This window comes from Oncorhynchus masou, chromosome 6 (genome assembly GCF_036934945.1).
Source record: "Oncorhynchus masou masou isolate Uvic2021 chromosome 6, UVic_Omas_1.1, whole genome shotgun sequence".
Lineage (NCBI taxonomy): Eukaryota > Metazoa > Chordata > Actinopteri > Salmoniformes > Salmonidae > Oncorhynchus > Oncorhynchus masou.
This window is the reverse complement of record NC_088217.1, coordinates 42,222,252-42,240,565: the sequence shown is the minus strand read 5'-3', so window position 1 is coordinate 42,240,565 and position 18,314 is coordinate 42,222,252. Positions and strand designations below refer to the sequence as shown.

The following is an 18,314-nucleotide window of genomic DNA, read 5'->3' as shown; positions in this document are numbered from 1 at the left end:
CGAACTACTAATTTTGCAAATTACTCTCTCCAGAAATAAGTCTCTCACTGTTGCTGCCTGCTACCGACCCCCCTCAGCTCCCAGCTGTGCCCTGGACACCATTTGTGAATTGATCTCCCCCACCTAGCTTCAGAGTTTGTCCTGTTAGGTGACCTAAACTGGGATATGCTTAACACCCCGGCAGTCCTACAATCTAAGCTAGATGCCCTCAATCTCACACAAATCATCAAGGAACCCACCAGGTACAACCCTAACTCTGTAAACAAGGGCACCCTCATAGACGTCATCCTGACCAACTGGCCCTCCAAATACACCTCCGCTGTCTTCAACCAGGATCTCAGCGATCACTGCCTCATTGCCTGTATCCGCTACGGAGCCGCAGTCAAACGACCACCCCTCATCACTGTCAAACGCTCCCTAAAACACTTCTGTGAGCAGGCCTTCCTAATCGACCTGGCCCGGGTATCCTGGAAGGACATTGACCTCATCCCGTCAGTTGAGGATGCCTGGTCATTCTTTAAAAGTAACTTCCTCACCATTTTAGATAAGCATGCTCCGTTCAAAAAATGCAGAACTAAGTACAGATACAGCCCTTGGTTCACTCCAGACCTGACTGTCCTCGACCAGCACAAAAACATCCTGTGGCGGACTGCAATAGCATCGAATAGTCCCCGCGATATGCAACTGTTCAGGGAAGTCAGGAACCATTACACGCAGTCAGTCAGGAAAGCTAAGGCCAGCTTCTTCAGGCAGAAGTTTGCATCCTGTAGCTCCAACTCCAAAAAGTTCTGGGACACTGTGAAGTCCATGGAGAACAAGAGCACCTCCTCCCAGCTGCCCACTGCACTGAGGCTAGGTAACACGGTCACCACCGATAAATCCATGATTATCGAAAACTTCAATAAGCATTTCTCAACGGCTGGCCATGCCTTCCGCCTGGCTACTCCTTCCTCGGCCAACAGCCCCGCCCCCCCCGCAGCTCCTCGCCCAAGCCTCTCCAGGTTCTCCTTTACCCAAATCCAGATAGCAGATGTTCTGAAAGAGCTGCAAAACCTGGACCCGTACAAATCAGCTGGGCTTGACAATCTGGACCCTCTATTTCTGAAACTATCCGCCGCCATTGTCGCAACCCCTATTACCAGCCTGTTCAACCTCTCTTTCATATCGTCTGAGATCCCCAAGGATTGGAAAGCTGCCGCAGTCATCCCCCTCTTCAAAGGGGGAGACACCCTGGACCCAAACTGTTACAGACCTATATCCATCCTGCCCTGCCTATCTAAGGTCTTCGAAAGCCAAGTCAACAAACAGGTCACTGACCATTTCGAATCCCACCGTACCTTCTCCGCTGTGCAATCTGGTTTCCGAGCCGGTCACGGGTGCACCTCAGCCACACTCAAGGTACTAAACGATATCATTACCTGCCATCGATAAAAGACAGTACTGTGCAGCCGTCTTCATCAACCTTGCCAAGGCTTTCGACTCTGTCAATCACCATATTCTTATCGGCAGACTCAGTAGCCTCGGTTTTTCGGATGACTGCCTTGCCTGGTTCACCAATTACTTTGCAGACAGAGTTCAGTGTGTCAAATCGGAGGGCATGCTGTCCGGTCCTCTGGCAGTCTCTGTGGGGGTGCCACAGGGTTCAATTCTCGGGCCGACTCTTTTCTCTGTATATATCAATGATGTTGCTCTTGCTGCGGGCGATTCCCTGATCCACCTCTACGCAGACGACACCATTCTATATACTTCCGGTCCGTCCTTGGACACTGTGCTATCTAAACTCCAATTGAGCTTCAATGCCATACAACACTCCTTCCGTGGCCTCCAACTGCTCTTAAACGCTAGTAAAACCAAATGCATGCTTTTCAACCGATCGCTGCCTGCACCCGCATGCCCGACTAGCATCACCACCCTGGATGGTTCCGACCTTGAATATGTGGACATCTATAAGTACCTAGGTGTCTGGCTAGACTGTAAACTCTCCTTCCAGACTCATATCAAACATCTCCAATCGAAAATCAAATCAAGAGTCGGCTTTCTATTCCGCAACAAAGCCTCCTTCACTCACGCCGCCAAACTTACCCTAGTAAAACTGACTATTCTACCGATCCTCGACTTCGGCGATGTCATCTACAAAATTGCTTCCAACACTCTACTCAGCAAACTGGATGCAGTTTATCACAGTGCCATCCGTTTTGTCACTAAAGCACCTTATACCACCCACCACTGAAACTTGTATGCTCTAGTCGGCTGGCCCTCGCTACATATTCGTCGCCAGACCCACTGGCTCCAGGTCATCTACAAGTCCATGCTAGGTAAAGCTCCGCCTTATCTCAGCTCACTGGTCACGATGGTAACACCCATCTGTAGCACGCGCTCCAGCAGGTGTATCTCACTGATCATCCCTAAAGCCAACACCTCATTTGGCCGCCTTTCGTTCCAATACTCTGCTGCCCGTGACTGGAACGAATTGCAAAAATCCCTGAAGTTGGAGACTTTTATCTCCCTCACCAACTTCAAACATCTGCTATCTGAGCAGTTAACCGATCGCTGCAGCTGTACATAGTCTATTGGTAAATAGCCCACCCATTTTCACCTACCTCATCCCCATACTGTTTTTTATTTATTTACTTTTCTGCTCTTTTAAACACCAATATCTCTACCTGTACATGACCATCTGATCATTTATCACCCCAGTGTTAATCTGCAAAATTGTAATTATTCACCTACCTCCTCATGCCTTTTGCACACAATGTATATCCCCTTTTTTTTCTTTTTTTTCCTACTGTTATTGACTTGTTAATTGTTTACTCCATGTGTAACTATGTGTTGTCTGTTCACACTGCTATGCTTTATCTTGGCCAGGTCGCAGTTGCAAATGAGAAGTTGTTCTCAACTAGCCTACCTGGTTAAATAAAGGTGAAATAAAAAAGAAAAGGAAAAAAGAAAAAAAAGAAGTGTGATTGACTTGGAGTTACATTGTGTTGTTTAAGTGTTCCCTTTATTTTTTGAGCATTGTAGTTGAGACAGAAGAAATCTGGGTCTGTGTTTTATACTGTGAAGATGACGTTCCGCTAGCGGAACCCCTCAACAACATTCCGCTGAAAAGGAAGCGTGCGAAATTCAAAAATATTTTTGTTAATCTACCCATCATGCCCAATTTAAAAAATGCTTTACAGCGAAAACACAACATATGATTATGTTAGGTCATAGCCACTTCAAAACAACACACAGCCATTTTTCCAGCCAAAGATAGGAGTCACAAAAAGCAGAAATATAGATCAAATTAATCACTAACCTTTGATGATCTTCATCAGATGACACTGATAGGACATAATGCTACACAATACATGTATGTTTTGTTCGATAATGTGCATATTTATATCCAAAAATCTCAGTTTACATTGGCACGTTACATGCAGTAATGTTTTGATTCCAAAACATTCGGTGATTTTGCAGAAATATATTGATAAAAGATACAAGGGTTATTCACAGAATTAAAGATAGACTTCTCCTTACTGCAACCTCTGTGTCATATTTTTTTTTAATTAACGGAAAAAGCACAATCTGAGAACGGCGCTCAGAGCCCAAAACAGCCAGAGAAATATCTGCCATTTTGGAGTCAACAGAAGTTAGAAATAACACCATGAATTTTCACTTACCTTTGATGATCTTCATCAGAAGGCACTCCCAGGAATCCCAGTTCGACAATAAATGACTGATTTGTTCCATAAAGTCCATCATTTATGTCCAAATAGCTACTTATTGTTGCACTTCGTCCAGACAAAAACTTGAAAAGTTCCGTTACAGTCCTTTAGAAACATGTCAAACGATGTATGTAATCAATCGTTTGGATGTTTTTAACATAAAACATCAATAATGTTCCAACCGGAGAATTCCTATGTCTGAAGAAAAGCACTGGAACGAGAGGTAACTCTGTCGGGAGCGCATCATGAGACCAAGGCCCTCTGCCAGACCACTAACTCAAAGAGGTTTCATGAGCCCCTCCTTTATAGTAGAATCATCATTCAAGTTTCTAAAGACGGTTGACATGTAGTGGAAGCCGTAGGAAGTGCAACTTGACTCCATAGACACTGTGTATTTGGTAGGGCAAGCTTTTGAAAAACTACAAACCTCAGATGTCCCACTTCCTGGTTGGTTTATTCTCAGGTTTTCACCTGCCATATGAGTTATGCTATACTCACAGACATCATTCAAACAGTTTTAGAAACTTCAGAGTGTTTTCTATCCAATACCAATAATAATATGCATATATTAGCATCTGGGCCAGAGTAGGAGGCAGTTCACTCTGGTCACGCTATTCATCCAAAAGTGAAAATGCTGCCCCCTATCCCAAAAAGGTTAAAAGACCTTGGCTTGAAAAACAAAAAGCGGCAATAGTAGGGGAGAGCAAGGTAAGTTGTCACATGGGTAAGTTGTCAAACTGTTCGTACCTCCAACACAAGAGGCGCTATCTCAAAAATCAAATAGCTACATGATCTATGGTCAACTTCCTGTTCACATGTGGTCAAGGTCACTTTAATCTGAGGTGAGCACAAGTTTCTTATTTTTCCCCTTCAAAAGAAGAAAATTAGCACTTTAGATTTTATGCAATAAAACTTTGTGAGGTATGAATGTTCAAAATCAGAATTTTGCACTGAGTAGAGGAGACAATAATGTATTTTGATACTTTAACTGCAGTGCTATGTTGAGCTAACCTTGAGATTTAGCCAACATTAGCACACATGTCAGTTTGGGGCAAATTGTCTCAATGACCTTGGGGCAAGTCTTCACATGTGACAACTTGCCCCAGTATACATAGACATATAGAACATGCTCAAAAAACAGCTCTGATAATAGTATTAAATGTTACAGGAAATTGATTATTATATATCCACACACATACACAACTCCATACGGTGTCACGCATTTAGTGTGGGGTTATGAATTGCATTGTGGCAACAAGGATAGTAGACATGGAGGTGGGCGTAATAAGCCGGTAATGAATATGTAATTGCAATGAGGAAATGTGGTTTTGAAGGAAAGAAGAAAGGAAGGGCGGAAAGAAAGAGGGAAAGGAAATAAAGATGGTTAGAAATGATAAAAGAAAGAATGGCAGCCCACTACCTGGCATAATGTCAAAGGCAGTGAGGCAGGTGAAGTTGCAGAACAAATCAATCAGGAGTACAGCAAAGGATTTTGACAAATTACCAGTTTGCTGTGACACACCAGCTGAAGTTCGCACCAATGTGGGCAGAAAAAGAAAAGGGCAGCTCGGAGTGGTTTACAGGCTTCTTAAAGTGTCACCCAACACAGTCACTGAGAAAGCCAGAGGCAACTAGCCTTGCCAGGGCAAGTAGCTTCAACAGAGAAAATTTTAATGCTTTCTTCGACAATGTAGCAGAAGTGCTACAGAGATAACAATTTGGACCAGGAGACATATGGAATGTTGATGAAACTGGTGTGACCACTGTACATAAACCTGACAAACCTGGCGTGGATTCAAAAAAGTAGGGTCACTGACCTCCACTGAAAGGGGAACCCTCATCACACAGGCCTGTGCTGTCTCAGCCACAGGGAATAGTATACCTCCATATTTTATATTCCCCCGTGTCAACATCCGCAATCATTTTCTGATCAACGAGCCACCTGGCAGCAAAAGAGGGGCAAATCCCTCTGAGTGGATGAAAGATGTGCACTTTGTTGACTTCCTGAAACACTTTGTCGAGCATACAAAGTGCTCAAAGGAGAAGCCCCGTTTACTCCTTTTGGACAAAACCACGAGTCTCATCTGTCAATTGATGGACTCAATTATGCCAAAGAAAATGGCATACTTATGCTGCCATTTCCACCCCTTTGCTCTCATCGGCTTCAACCCTTAGACAGGTCTACCTACTGGCTACGAAAGAGGCACATCAACACCGCGTGTGATGCCTGGATGAGGAACAATCCCGGGAAGACAATGTAAATTTATGACATTCCTGGGATTGTGGCAATCACCTGTCCTCTGGCTGCAGCCCCCTTGAACATTCAGGCTGGCTTTAGGGTGGCTGGAGTACAACCTTACAACAGCAATGTATTTCTGGAAACCGAGTTTGCGCCATCCTACGTCACAGATCATCCCATTCAGAACCCAACCCTACCAGGCCCCAGCACCAACCCTGCCCTGCCAGGCCCCAGCAACATTCCAACCCTACCAGGCCCCAGCACCAACCCTGCCCTGCCAGGCCCCAGCAACATTCCAACCCTACCAGGCCCCAGCACCAACCTGCCAGTCCCCAGCACCATCCAACCCTACCAGGCCCCAGCATCATCCAACCCTACCAGGCCCCAGCACCAACCTGCCAGGCCCCAGCACCAACCTACCAGGCCCCAGCACCAACCTGCCAGGCCCCAGCATTCCAACCCTACCAGGCCCCAGCACCAACCTGCCAGGCCCCAGCACCATCCAACCCTACCAGGCCCCAGCACCAACCTGCCAGGCCCCAGCACCAACCTACCAGGCCCCAGCACCAACCTGCCAGGCCCCAGCAACATTCCAACCCTACCAGGCCCCAGCACCAACCTGCCAGCCCCAGCACCATCCAACCCTACCAGGCCCCAGCACCAACCAGCCAGGCCCCAGCACCAACCTACCAGGCCCCAGCACCAACCTGCCAGGCCCCAGCACCAACCTACCAGGCCCCAGCACCAACCTGCCAGGCCCCAGCACCAACCTGCCAGGCCCCAGCAACATTCCAACCCCACCAGGTCCCAGCACCAACCTTGCCCTGCCAGGCCCCAGCAACATTCCAGCCCTACCAGGCCCCAGCAACATTCCAGCCCTGCCAGGCCCCAGCACCAACCTGCCAGGCCACAGCACCATTTCAGCCCTGCCAGGCCCCAGCACCAACCTGCCAGGCCCCAGCACCATTCCAGCCCTGCCGAGCATGAGTTGACACAGACCTGCCCAGTTATTATGCTAGCACCAGCTCATCCTCGCCCAGCAATGCCATTGCTAACTACCAACTCCAGAGGACATCCGGCCATATCCATAAGCTGGCCCCCGAAAACCAGCTCGTAAAGGAAGACAACGGCGCAAGACAGCAATTCTTAAAAAATATTAATATATATTTTCTACCCCAATTTCATGGTATACAATTGGTAGTAGTTACAGTCTTGTCTCATCGCTGCAACTCCAGTGCAGACTCAGGAGAGGCAAAGGTCAAGAGCCATGTCTTCAACAATGCACATCAAACCCGGAAGCCACCCGCACCAATGTGTCAGAGGAAACAACATTCACCTGGCAACTTGGTCAGCGTGCGCTGCACCCAGTGCTCGCTGTGCCACCAGAAATTTTGGGTTCAATCCCAGGCTCTGTCTTAGCCAGCGTGATGAGACAAGGATATCCCTGCCGGCCAAACCCTCCCCAACCTGGACAATTTTGCACCACCCCATGGGCCTCGCGCTCACAGCCAGCTATGACAGAGCCTGGGATTGAACCCAGAATTTCTGGTGGCCTTAGACCACTGCACCACCCGGGAGGCGTGCAAGACAGTAATTCTAACTGACACACCAGTGAAGCAGGCACAAGAAATGGAAAAGAAAAAGGCACAATCTAGCAAAAGGCTGGTTCCGAAGAAATTGAAGCAAGGAGGAGAGTCAAAATCTGGATCTGCAAAGAACAAGAAGGCAGCTAAAAAAATAAAAATAATTGAAAAGTCATCAACAGATGAAGAGGAGTGCTTCTACCTCGTCTGTGTGGATCCATTTTCAAACTGCCTTCCAAAGGAGACTGGGGGAAGTGTGTGAGATGCAACAAATGGGCCCATGATGCTTGTACCTCAGGCCAGGAAATGTATGTGTACCAGAACTGTGACTCTGAAGATGAGTCTGATTAGTCAGATACGGGTGTACGTCGTATAGGCTGTTACAAAACTGTGTATGAGTGTATTAACGTGTTTAAACAACACGTCTGTTTTGTTAAGACTTTAAACATTTAAGCAAGTTATCTGCAGCATTACATTCCATTCCGATTCTAACAATTACCGTGGATCTATGTACACGCCAGAGAACGTTCGATTTTCAGTTCAAAGTAAATTGGTCGTGCCACTTAATTAATGTGTGCTCTGCCAGCATTATTGTTTTGATTGAAAGGCATGATTTGCTTGATTCTCTAGGCATGATTGTTTTTATTTTGAGTTCTTTAATGATGTTCAATTTGGTTTTGAATTTGAAATTAAAATCAGTATTCACAATTAATTAGTTGTGTTCTTATTTGTTGATAATCCAATGTGACAACTTACCCAACATACTGTGACAATTTACCCGCTGATGGGGCAAGTTGTCACAAGTGCACACTCTCTATTTAACAGTCTACAATTCCGTACTGAAATAAGATATGAAGATGTAATGAATACAAAATATGTGCCCAAGACTTCCTTCTTTCATTTGGTATGACATTTATACCATTGTGATATTTTGTGCCCAGTAAATGTTAGATAGCGTGAAAAGTGTGATAACATACTTCGCTCTCCCTTACTGGTTCTATTTTGAGACGCCGTAGCCAGTAAACACTTACATAAAATAGTCAAAATTAATATAAATCTGTCAATGATTTTGAAGTTTTTGCCGAGGAGATCTTAGTCGCGCAATTTTACATCTAACTAAGATGTTTGGTGCAGTATTTCTCAATGAAAAAAAATGTACATGAAAACATTTGATTGACAAATACTTTATTCTGGAGCGAGTGCGCTATGAAGTAAAAGTGATCATTTGAAATAGGTCCTATATTCTAGATTTAGATTTATTTGGCAACTTTAGTTGTGCTGATATAAAATCTGAGAAAGTCTTAGAAATCAAAACATATGGGCAGTATGATGCAACTATAGGCCATTGATGATTTGAAAAAGTCACAAAAAAAGCTTGTACTCTGTTCCTTGTTTCAGGCTGCACATAACACACATTGTTCTCTCATCTAGTGGTCATATTTTCACCCATCAGACTATTCTCAATTGAATATTTTCTTTACTAATATGTACAGTTAGTTTCAGTTTAGAATAGCCCATCATCAAATGGGCAGGAACAGGGACAGGAGAAAAAAGACACTGCATCCATATTCACCCGAATAGCGAATAGATCCTCCTCTTTTTAGTGGCAACCATCAAAACTCTTTTCACACAGATTTGAATATAGCAATATCTGGGCTCATAAGTACACTCTCTCCCTCCCTCCCGAAGGACCAAAGCCCTGGGACCATGCATCAGGAATACCTGGCCTCTGTACTGCCTTGAGTCACCTAGGGCGGAGATAGCAGCTACACCATATTTCTAGTAATGTAATGCTGTGTTCATAATCAAGTGGGATGGTGGTAATTGATGAAGTCGTACATACCAGTTGGATGCATTCTCGTGCTTTGAACTCGTTGAGATTGCTGATTGGCTAATGGCCAACAAGCTGTGTCAACTACAAGCTAAAAGTGCAGCTATCATGCTTGATTGAACGATAATCTGAGGTCCACACTCAAATCCAAGTTATGGTGGTAATGCACCTGATAGTGCCTGCATCTGATGGTCAGTCTCTAGTGCAGGCACTATCAAGCAAGAAAAATATTAAAATGTATGCTCACTCCATTTTGTGTCACAGGTAATACAACAACAGATCTTTACCGGTGTGGTCATATAGCCTACAGTACCTCAAACCGAACAACAATGCATCCATTGGCAGGGCAATTCAAGCAAAGCCAATATCCTGTGATAATGTATTGGGCCTATAGTTTACTGCAAAAACCTCATTGCTACAGTACTGTTTTTAATGGGTTAATGTTGCATAGGCTTACGTTTTTTAAGTCATGTTAAAAAATAAGTCTGAGCGGTAGATCTCGGCTTGCATAGACTTTACATAGACCGGTGTGGCATAAACAATCAGAGTTGCAGTAGGCCTATATGCAAATAGACCATTGCCATATATGGACCTGTGCCATTTACTTCGAACTGGACTGTGTTTCCAGCATGAGAGGTTGTGAGTAGGTGCGCTTGTTTTGAGATCAAAACGAGAGCTGCATGTAGCCACTTGTAGGAAGCAGTGATTGCTTCCTACAAGAACAAGAGCACAAAACATATACATTTCTAGACATCGTTGAAAAGCCAGTCAGGTGAAGAGTTTTTTCTGTCTTAAAGGGGCAGTTTTGTATTTTGAGACAGGTTTGAATAAGCAAAGTAGCCAATAGGCAGAGGGTAGCATAAGTTGTCTGTTTATCTGTAATAATGGTATGGGAATAATAATTCATTTAATTTTGCAAAATGGTTTCTTGCATCAAACAACATAACATTTTTAGTCACCTCCTTGTCTGAAGGACAAGTGGATAAACAGGTTAATGTCAAGCCCTGCATGTTTTTCCCCCCTAAAGTCTCATGGAGTGTAGGCCTACATTGAACACCACACACTGGCTGCTACTGTAGGCTGAATGATAGAACAGCTATTTCCATGTTACACTGTTATGGGATGCATTTTCTCCATTGCTTTTGATGGGAAGGCCACTCTGGTAGGGCGACATTATGATCAATTAGCCACAATAGCCTACAGTGTTTACAGCCTCAGTGTTCACATTAAACACACGCTGGAAGTTGAACAGAATTTTCATAACGTTCACGTTTGCACTAGACATGAAATTTGCTCAGTGCCACAAAAAAGTCACACGCATCTTCTTCAAGTGTTATTAAGGGGCAAGGAGACGCAAACCGCTGTGCTCCTTAGCCCCTTGCTGGTGGACTCAGCCCAAAATATCAAAACAAATCGATTTATAAAGCCCTTCTTACATCAGCTGATATCTCAAAGTGCTGTGCAGAAACCCAGCCTAAAACCCCAAACAGCAAGCAATGCAGGTGGATTACAACAAAATACAAATAATAGTAATTAAAATAATTTAAATAATAGTGGAGTACAATCAAATACAGTCATTGATTACAACAATATCTAAACTATGTTTTACAAATACAATATGATTCTATAAACTTTATGGGCAGCCAGAACTATAGTGTACGAAAATAAACCTTCATACTTGGACATGTTTCTGTGCGTTTTCAAAATATCACAAATTATAAACCTACAATGGTCTATGCCATCTCAATCTAATCTCAAAATGAGATGGTAACATCTTCAGTAGATACAAAGATATGACAAAGTAGTCATAAGGTTGCCTAACACTAAATGTGATTAGAAATTAATTAATCCCTAACGATTTATGTATTCTTTTTATACATGGTTAGAGTAATAAGTTTGGACACACCAACTCATTGCAAGGCTTTTCTTACATTTTTACTATTTTCATTTACATTGTAGAATAATAGTGAAGACATCAAAACTATGAAATAACACATATGGAATCATGTAGTAACCAAAAATGTGCATAATAATGTAAAATATTATATCTTTGAGATTCTTCAAAGTAGCCACCATTTGCCTTGACTACAGCTTTGCACAATATTGGCATTCTCTTAACCAGCTTCATGGGGTAGACACCTAGAATACATTTAAATTAACAGGTGTGCTTTGTTACAAGTTAATTCCTTCTTCATGCATTTGAGTCAATCAGTTGTATTGTGACAAGGTAAGGGTTGTATACAGAAGATAGCCCATATTATGGCAAGATAGCCCAAGTCCATATTATGGCAAGAACAGCTCAAATAAGCAAAGAGAAACAACAGTCCATCATTACTTTAAGACATGAAGGTCAGTCAAAACCGGAACATTTCTAGAACTTTGAAAGTTTCTTCAAGTGCAGTCGCACAAACCATCAAGCGCTATGATGAAACTGGCTCTCATTGTAACAATCTGGGTGTAGTGAGTGCGAAGTCAGGCGCAGGAAGCAGAGAGTTCAGGGCAGTGCTATTTAATGCACAAACTGCGAACATAAGCCACCCCACGAAAACACAGGACGCACACAAAAACAAATGCCCCAAACACGGGGACTAAAACAGTCCAGCAAAAAAAAAAAAAAAACAGGAAAACACGTTAACCTCTAACGTGCACACTAGTCACACAAACAATCCCGAACAAAGAGCAGGTGGGCCGGCTGGCTAATAAAGCCCAACTAATCACCAAATAAACAACAGGTGTAACCAATAAACAGACAAGGAGGGGGAGGAAAGAATCAGTGGCAGCTAGTAGGCGGTGACGACGACCGCCGAGCGCCACACGAACGGGAAGGGGAGCCACCTTCGGTAGGAGTCGTGACACTCATGAGGATCGCCATAGAGGATACACTCATAACATGCTGACCAGACCGGACACGTCGCATGCGCGAGGTTGCAAAATACATTTAGAAATCGCGCGCCAACGAGCGTCTGCGTTGCCAAGGGCTAAAATTGAAGTCATTTCTATTTCTGACTCAGATCGTGCTGCAAGTCCTGCCTCTCCCATGTCCTCATTGATTTATAGAAGCAGGTACCCATTTTCCATCTCCTCATTGGTTATACCCACGTGGGTGATTGAAAGTCGAACTGTTTTGACGGTCGTCGTGGTAATACTATGAAAGTTTAGATGCCAATCACCATATAAGTTCAAAGATGAAAAAATCGGGAAGGAGGAGAGATGACTAGAAACGATTCGGGTGACCGTTTTATGTGTGGATTAATTATCTGAGTAGACGACCTTGTGCATTTCAAGTAAAATAACAACTCAATGTTTATATCCCAGGACAAATTAGCTAGCATGTGCAAGCTAGCTAAATAGGACAAATTAGCTAGCATTTGCAAGCTAGCTAGCTAAATTTCCATACATGTTTAATGCTTTTCGAACTGTTCCCAAATTAATGTAATTGATTCAGTTTGTTTTGATATTTTAACCTGCGTATCGTGATCGCGTTTGGTGTGGGGGAACAAAATAAATGTATGCACGATGGCGCACGCGCACATACGTTTTGGGTTCCGTGTTAGAGTTACCAGCCTCAGAAATTGTAGCCCAAATAAATGCTTCACAGAGTTCAAGTACCAGACACATCTCAACATCAACTGTTCAGAGGAGATTATGTGAATCAGGCCTTCATGATCAAATTGCTGCAAAGAAACCACTACTAAAGGACACCAATGAGAAGAAGAGACTTGCTTGGGCCAAAGAAACACAAGCAATGGACATTAGACCTGTGGAAATCTGTCCTTTGGTCTGATGAGTCCAAATTTGAGAATTTTGGTTCCAAACAATTTTGGTTCCATCTTTGTGAGATGCAGAGTAGGTAAACGGATGATCTCAGCATGTGTGGTTCCCACGGTGAAGCATAAGGAGGAGGTGTGATGGTGTGGGGGTGCGTTGCTGGTGACACTGTCTGTGATTTACGGTAAAAAGCCCCAGAAGCCTTGGCCATAAGGGTAAATTGTTGGCACTGTCTTTGGAGGGATGGGACGCGGCCATAAGGAGGCTATATAGACCCACATCCTCTCTAAACAGAAATTATAGCTGTCCTGTGTTAGATTGGAATTATCCCAGGACCAGCCATGGAAAGAGGCTCCAGGACAGATATTATGCTGTCAGTATTGATGATTGATGCATTAATTATGATGCATAAAAAATAAATAATAATAATTCTGATGCATAACCTATTACCTAGGCTACATAATTAATTATTAATAAGAAGGGACAAGTCTAGGCTATATAAGGCCTAGGCTACCATACAACATTGGCACTATCATAAACAAAAAACATGTAATTAATAGTCAATGAAATCATGCACTTCTAGCCTGACTATTGCACGTGTTAGGGATAAATGGATAACGTGGATAAATGATATTGGCGGATTTAAATCTGAATAAAGAAATAATGATGTTGAAATAGGCTTATTTGGTGAAATCTCCGTTGGAGATGCATCTCCGAGTCTCAGATCATCAGGTGGATGGACTGAATCGGTTGCCGCAGCAACAGCGTCAACTGCACCCCCACCCCCAGCTATAATTTGCTTTCTGATTCAGAACGACGGTAAATTCCCGGTACCTTCCAGTGGTATCTTCCCAATCCGCGCGTTGTTTAGCAGGAAGCGGCCATCGATAGTTTTCTATTGACAAATCGCATCAGGAAAATAAGTGAAAGTCGATGGTTGTCCGTTCTTTCTATCTTTCATCCGACACCTTCCCGTTCTCATAGATAGCATCCTAGTAAATCCCCGACGGTGACTGGAGAGTTAAAACGCTGAAAACGCGTAGCCTAAGCAACTACAATTTTCTTTCGTTCGAATTCAGTCACTTTTTGTGCGAACAGTTTGAGCTACTCTCGTTCAACATCAGTCGCGCGCTTTCGTAATTCCTCTCCTCAATAAATATAGTTTATCTGGATTTTTTTCTACTTTTTTCCCTCACTGGCGTTGCCAACGCAACACAGATAGCCTGTCTCTAAACGGAGTCGTTCTTCGAAAAAACCTCCCGTGGCACTGAGACACATTGGTCTACGCTTTCTCCCCTGTCTAGATAGTCTCCACCCAATACCAACAATATGTTGGACCCATCTTCAAGTGAAGAGGAAGCGGATGAGATAGTGGAAGAAGAAGGCAAAGAGGTGATGGCACCAAAGACCGGGGGAGCACGGGTGTCACCCAGCCGGACCACCGACAGTTCTGGTGGGCTCCAGCCCTCGAGCCGGGGAAGCAGCGCTTGTGCGTCCAACCCCAGCCCCTCGGCGGCCAGCGAGAAGGAGAAAGATGATCTGGAAAAGATGCAGAGGGAGGAGGAAGAGCGAAAGAAGAGGCTCCAGCTCTATGTCTTTGTGATGCGCTGCATTGCCTATCCTTTTAATGCCAAGCAACCCACCGACATGGCAAGACGACAACAGAAGGTAAGACCACTGTAGATCATAAACTCACTGGTACATAAGTCTTTATTAGAACCGAGCCAACCACACACATGCACAATTCGAACGCTCATCTGATGCTGCTGGTGTTGGAAAGACAGTAGATCCAGGAAAGGCATATTTCAATACAGCAAAACTAGTCAGTGACCAGTTGCACTGTCACATAGTTTCCTCAAAGGGAAAATCTGTAATTGCTCCATACTATTAAATTAATGATATATAGGCATTCCCATTCTTGAAGAGTATAACTTATAAATTACTTTAGCTGTCGTACCCCATCAGAACCCCAAAATATAAGCTTGTTTTACTCCTATCTTTGTAAACACTGTAAACAAACACTGTATATCCTCAAAACATGGTTAAAACTATACATTTGATCTAATGTTTGGTCAGTCCTTTCATCCATAGTTCTGTTTTTTAATTTGAGAGGGGTTACATTTCTCCAGCCTCATCCCTTAGCTGTTTACCAAATGAGTGGTGAGGTGGCTGCTTTGTTGTTGTTTCTGTGCCCAAGACTAATGTATGTACACTGTAAAGCGGTTATCGTGACTTTTACAGTAACAAGTAAAGTTCTGTATGTCATATTACAGCACACCAACTTTAATATATTTTTTAACCAGGCAAGTCAGTTAAGAACAAATTCTTATTTACAATGACGGCCTACCCCAGCCAAACCCAGACGAAGCTGGGCCAATTGTGCACTGCCCTATGGGACTCCCAACCACTGCCAGATGTGATATCGCCTGGATTTGAACCAGGGGCTGTAGTGATGCCTCTTTGACTGAGATGCATTGCCTTAGACCGCTGCACCAGATGGGAGCCCACTCGGGAGCCCAATATAAATAGTGTATTAAAGTAAGTACTGTGTAATGACACAGTAAAAAGCCATAAAACATACTGTATTATACTGTAAAAAAGTAAATTCCACCGTAATCGGAATTAATTAATTATTGAATGAATGGATGAATTATTTACATTTGTTGAGGGGAGGGGATTGTATTTCACAGTATTTTACTGTAACTGCAAGGGATTGGTGCAAGCAGGTTGGCTGGTAAGTAAAGTGTTTAGAAACATTAGAGCATATTAATGAATATTTTGTGTTTTATATCACTTGCACTTCTAAAGGCCTTAAAGGCTTCCAAACTGGCAGTGACTACACAACATAACAGACCAAAAGGACATAGAAAAATGCTCAACCATTTAAGGTTCAGGACTTGCTGCTACTCCAATTTTTCCCCTAAACATGTTTAATTGGTGGGGCATTATAACCACATAGGAGTTAAATTGGTACAGCATTCTCACTCACGGGTGCAACAGATATAGCCTGACTTGCCTGGTAAAATAAAAAATATTCTGTTGGATGGAATTACAGTATCATTCAAAATACAACAATTATTTCCCTGCCTATAACCCTTTCTCACAATGCCCCATAATTTACAGTATGCTGCAGTAAAAAGTTTTGTACTGATTATAATTTTAAAAAACACCATATAATTTACAGTGTACTGGACATGTTTGTGACAATGCCAGTATCGGGATATTGTGATACTCGATTTTCCATGACAAAAATGAAAACACAAAGCAGACCAAACTCTTTGGTCCTTTAAAAACCTGCTGTATGTAAAATATTGTGTGCCATAGACTGGTTAGCTGACAACATCATGAAAACGATGCGCGCGCTTCAATGGGGCAGAAGTCTGTGTGTTGTGATTCTGGATGGCCAGATAACAATCAACAATGACAAGAAGCTGCCTTGTGGGGAATGGTAGGTGACTCGTTTCAGCTAGTTTTATCTTGTTCTTGATACCATGTCTTGTTTTGACTGATGCCACGTCTATGCTAATATGGCTCAAATCAGCTAGCGAGCTAACCAACTACTGTAACGATGTCTATAGCTTGGAAAATAAATGAATGTGACTCTAAAAAGCAACATAATGATGTTTGTTTCCAACATTAGGGCTGTTTTCCTTAACTTCTTTGGAACTGGGGGCAGTATTGAGTATATTATATTATTAGTAGATTTGGATAGAAACCACTCTGAAGATTCTAAAACTGTTTGAATGATGTCTGTGAGTATAACAGAACTCATATGGCAGGCAAAACCGGAGAAAAAAATCCAAGTGGGAAATCTGAGTTTTGTAGTTTTTCAAGTCATTGCCTATCGAATATACAGTGTCTATGGGGTCATATTGCACTTCCTAAGGCTTCCACTAGATGTCAACAGTCTTTAGAATCTTGTTTGAGGCTTCTACTGTGAAGAAGGGGGGAATGAGAGCTGATTGAGTCAGGGGTCTGGCAGAGTGCCATGAGCTGATCACGCGCACTCACGTGAGAGCGATCTGCGTTCCATTGCATTTCTACAGACAAAGGAATTCTCCAGTTGAAACATTATTGAAGATTTATGATAAAAACATCCTAAAGATTGATTCTATACTTCGTTTGACATGTTTCTACGAACTGTAATATGACTTTTCGTCTGAACTTTCGCCTGGACTTGCCCGCGCCTCGTGAGTTTGGATTATGTACTAAACGCGCAAACAAAAAGGAGGTATTTGGACATAAATTATGGACTTTATCGAACAAATCAAACATTTCTTGTGGAACTGGGATTCCTGGGAGTGCATTCTGATGAAGATCATCAAAGGTAAGTGAATATTTATAATGCTATTTCTGACTTCTGTTGACTCCACAACATGGCAGATATCTGTATGGCTTGTTTTGTTGTCTGAGCCCTGTACTCAGATTATTGCATGGTGTGCTTTTTGGTAAAGCTTTTTTGAAATCTGACACAGCGGTTGCATTAAGGAGAAGTTTATCTTTTTTAGAAATATTTAACTTTCACACATTCACACACTTTCACACATTCACAAGTCCAATGCAGCAGATGAAAGATAAACATCTTGTTAATCTACCCAAAGTGTCTGATTTTTAAAGTGTTTTACAGCGAAAACACAACATATATTTATGTTAGATCACCACCAAATTGAAAAACACACACAGACATTTTTCACAGCCAAAGATAGAGTCACAAAAGCAGAAATATAGATAAAATGAATCACTAACATTTGATTATCTCCATCAGACACTCATAGGACATCATGTTATACACGTATTGTGTGTTTTGTTCGATAATGTGCATATATGCAGTGGGGCAAAAAAGTATTTAGTCAGCCAAGTTGTCCCACTTAAAAAGATGAGAGAGGCCTGCAATTTTCATCATAGGTACACTTCAACTATGACACACAAAATGAGAAAAACAATCCAGAAAATCACATTGTAGGATTTTTAATGAATTTATTTGCAAATTGTGGTGGAAAATAAGTATTTGGTCAATAACAAAAGTTTATCTCAATACTTTGTTATATACCCTTTGTTGGCAATGACAGAGGTCAAACGTTTTCTGTAAGTCTTCACAAGGTTTTCACACACTGTTGCTGGTATTTTGGTCCATTCCTCCAATGCAGATCTCCTCTAGAGCAGTGATGTTTCGGGACTGTTGCTGG

The 18,314-nt window shown here is 42.8% G+C and overlaps 2 protein-coding genes across 6 annotated transcripts in view; both read left to right on the top strand.

Moving 5' to 3' along the window:
- The first annotated feature begins 6,074 nt into the window (after positions 1 to 6,074).
- On the top strand, positions 6,075 to 6,938 carry LOC135541612 (uncharacterized). Its single transcript, XM_064967922.1, has one exon. It carries the CDS (start codon positions 6,075 to 6,077, stop codon positions 6,936 to 6,938), a length of 864 nt encoding a protein of 287 aa, XP_064823994.1.
- Positions 6,939 to 14,457: 7,519 nt separating this feature from the next.
- Positions 14,458 to 18,314, top strand: part of LOC135542073 (calcium-dependent secretion activator 1) — a 186,757-nt gene continuing 182,900 nt past the window's right edge. For all 5 annotated transcript variants that reach the window (XM_064968710.1, XM_064968708.1, XM_064968709.1 and 2 more), the window contains exon 1: positions 14,458 to 14,796. In XM_064968710.1, the coding sequence (XP_064824782.1) occupies positions 14,458 to 14,796 (339 nt within the window). The remainder of the gene's footprint in view (positions 14,797 to 18,314) is intronic.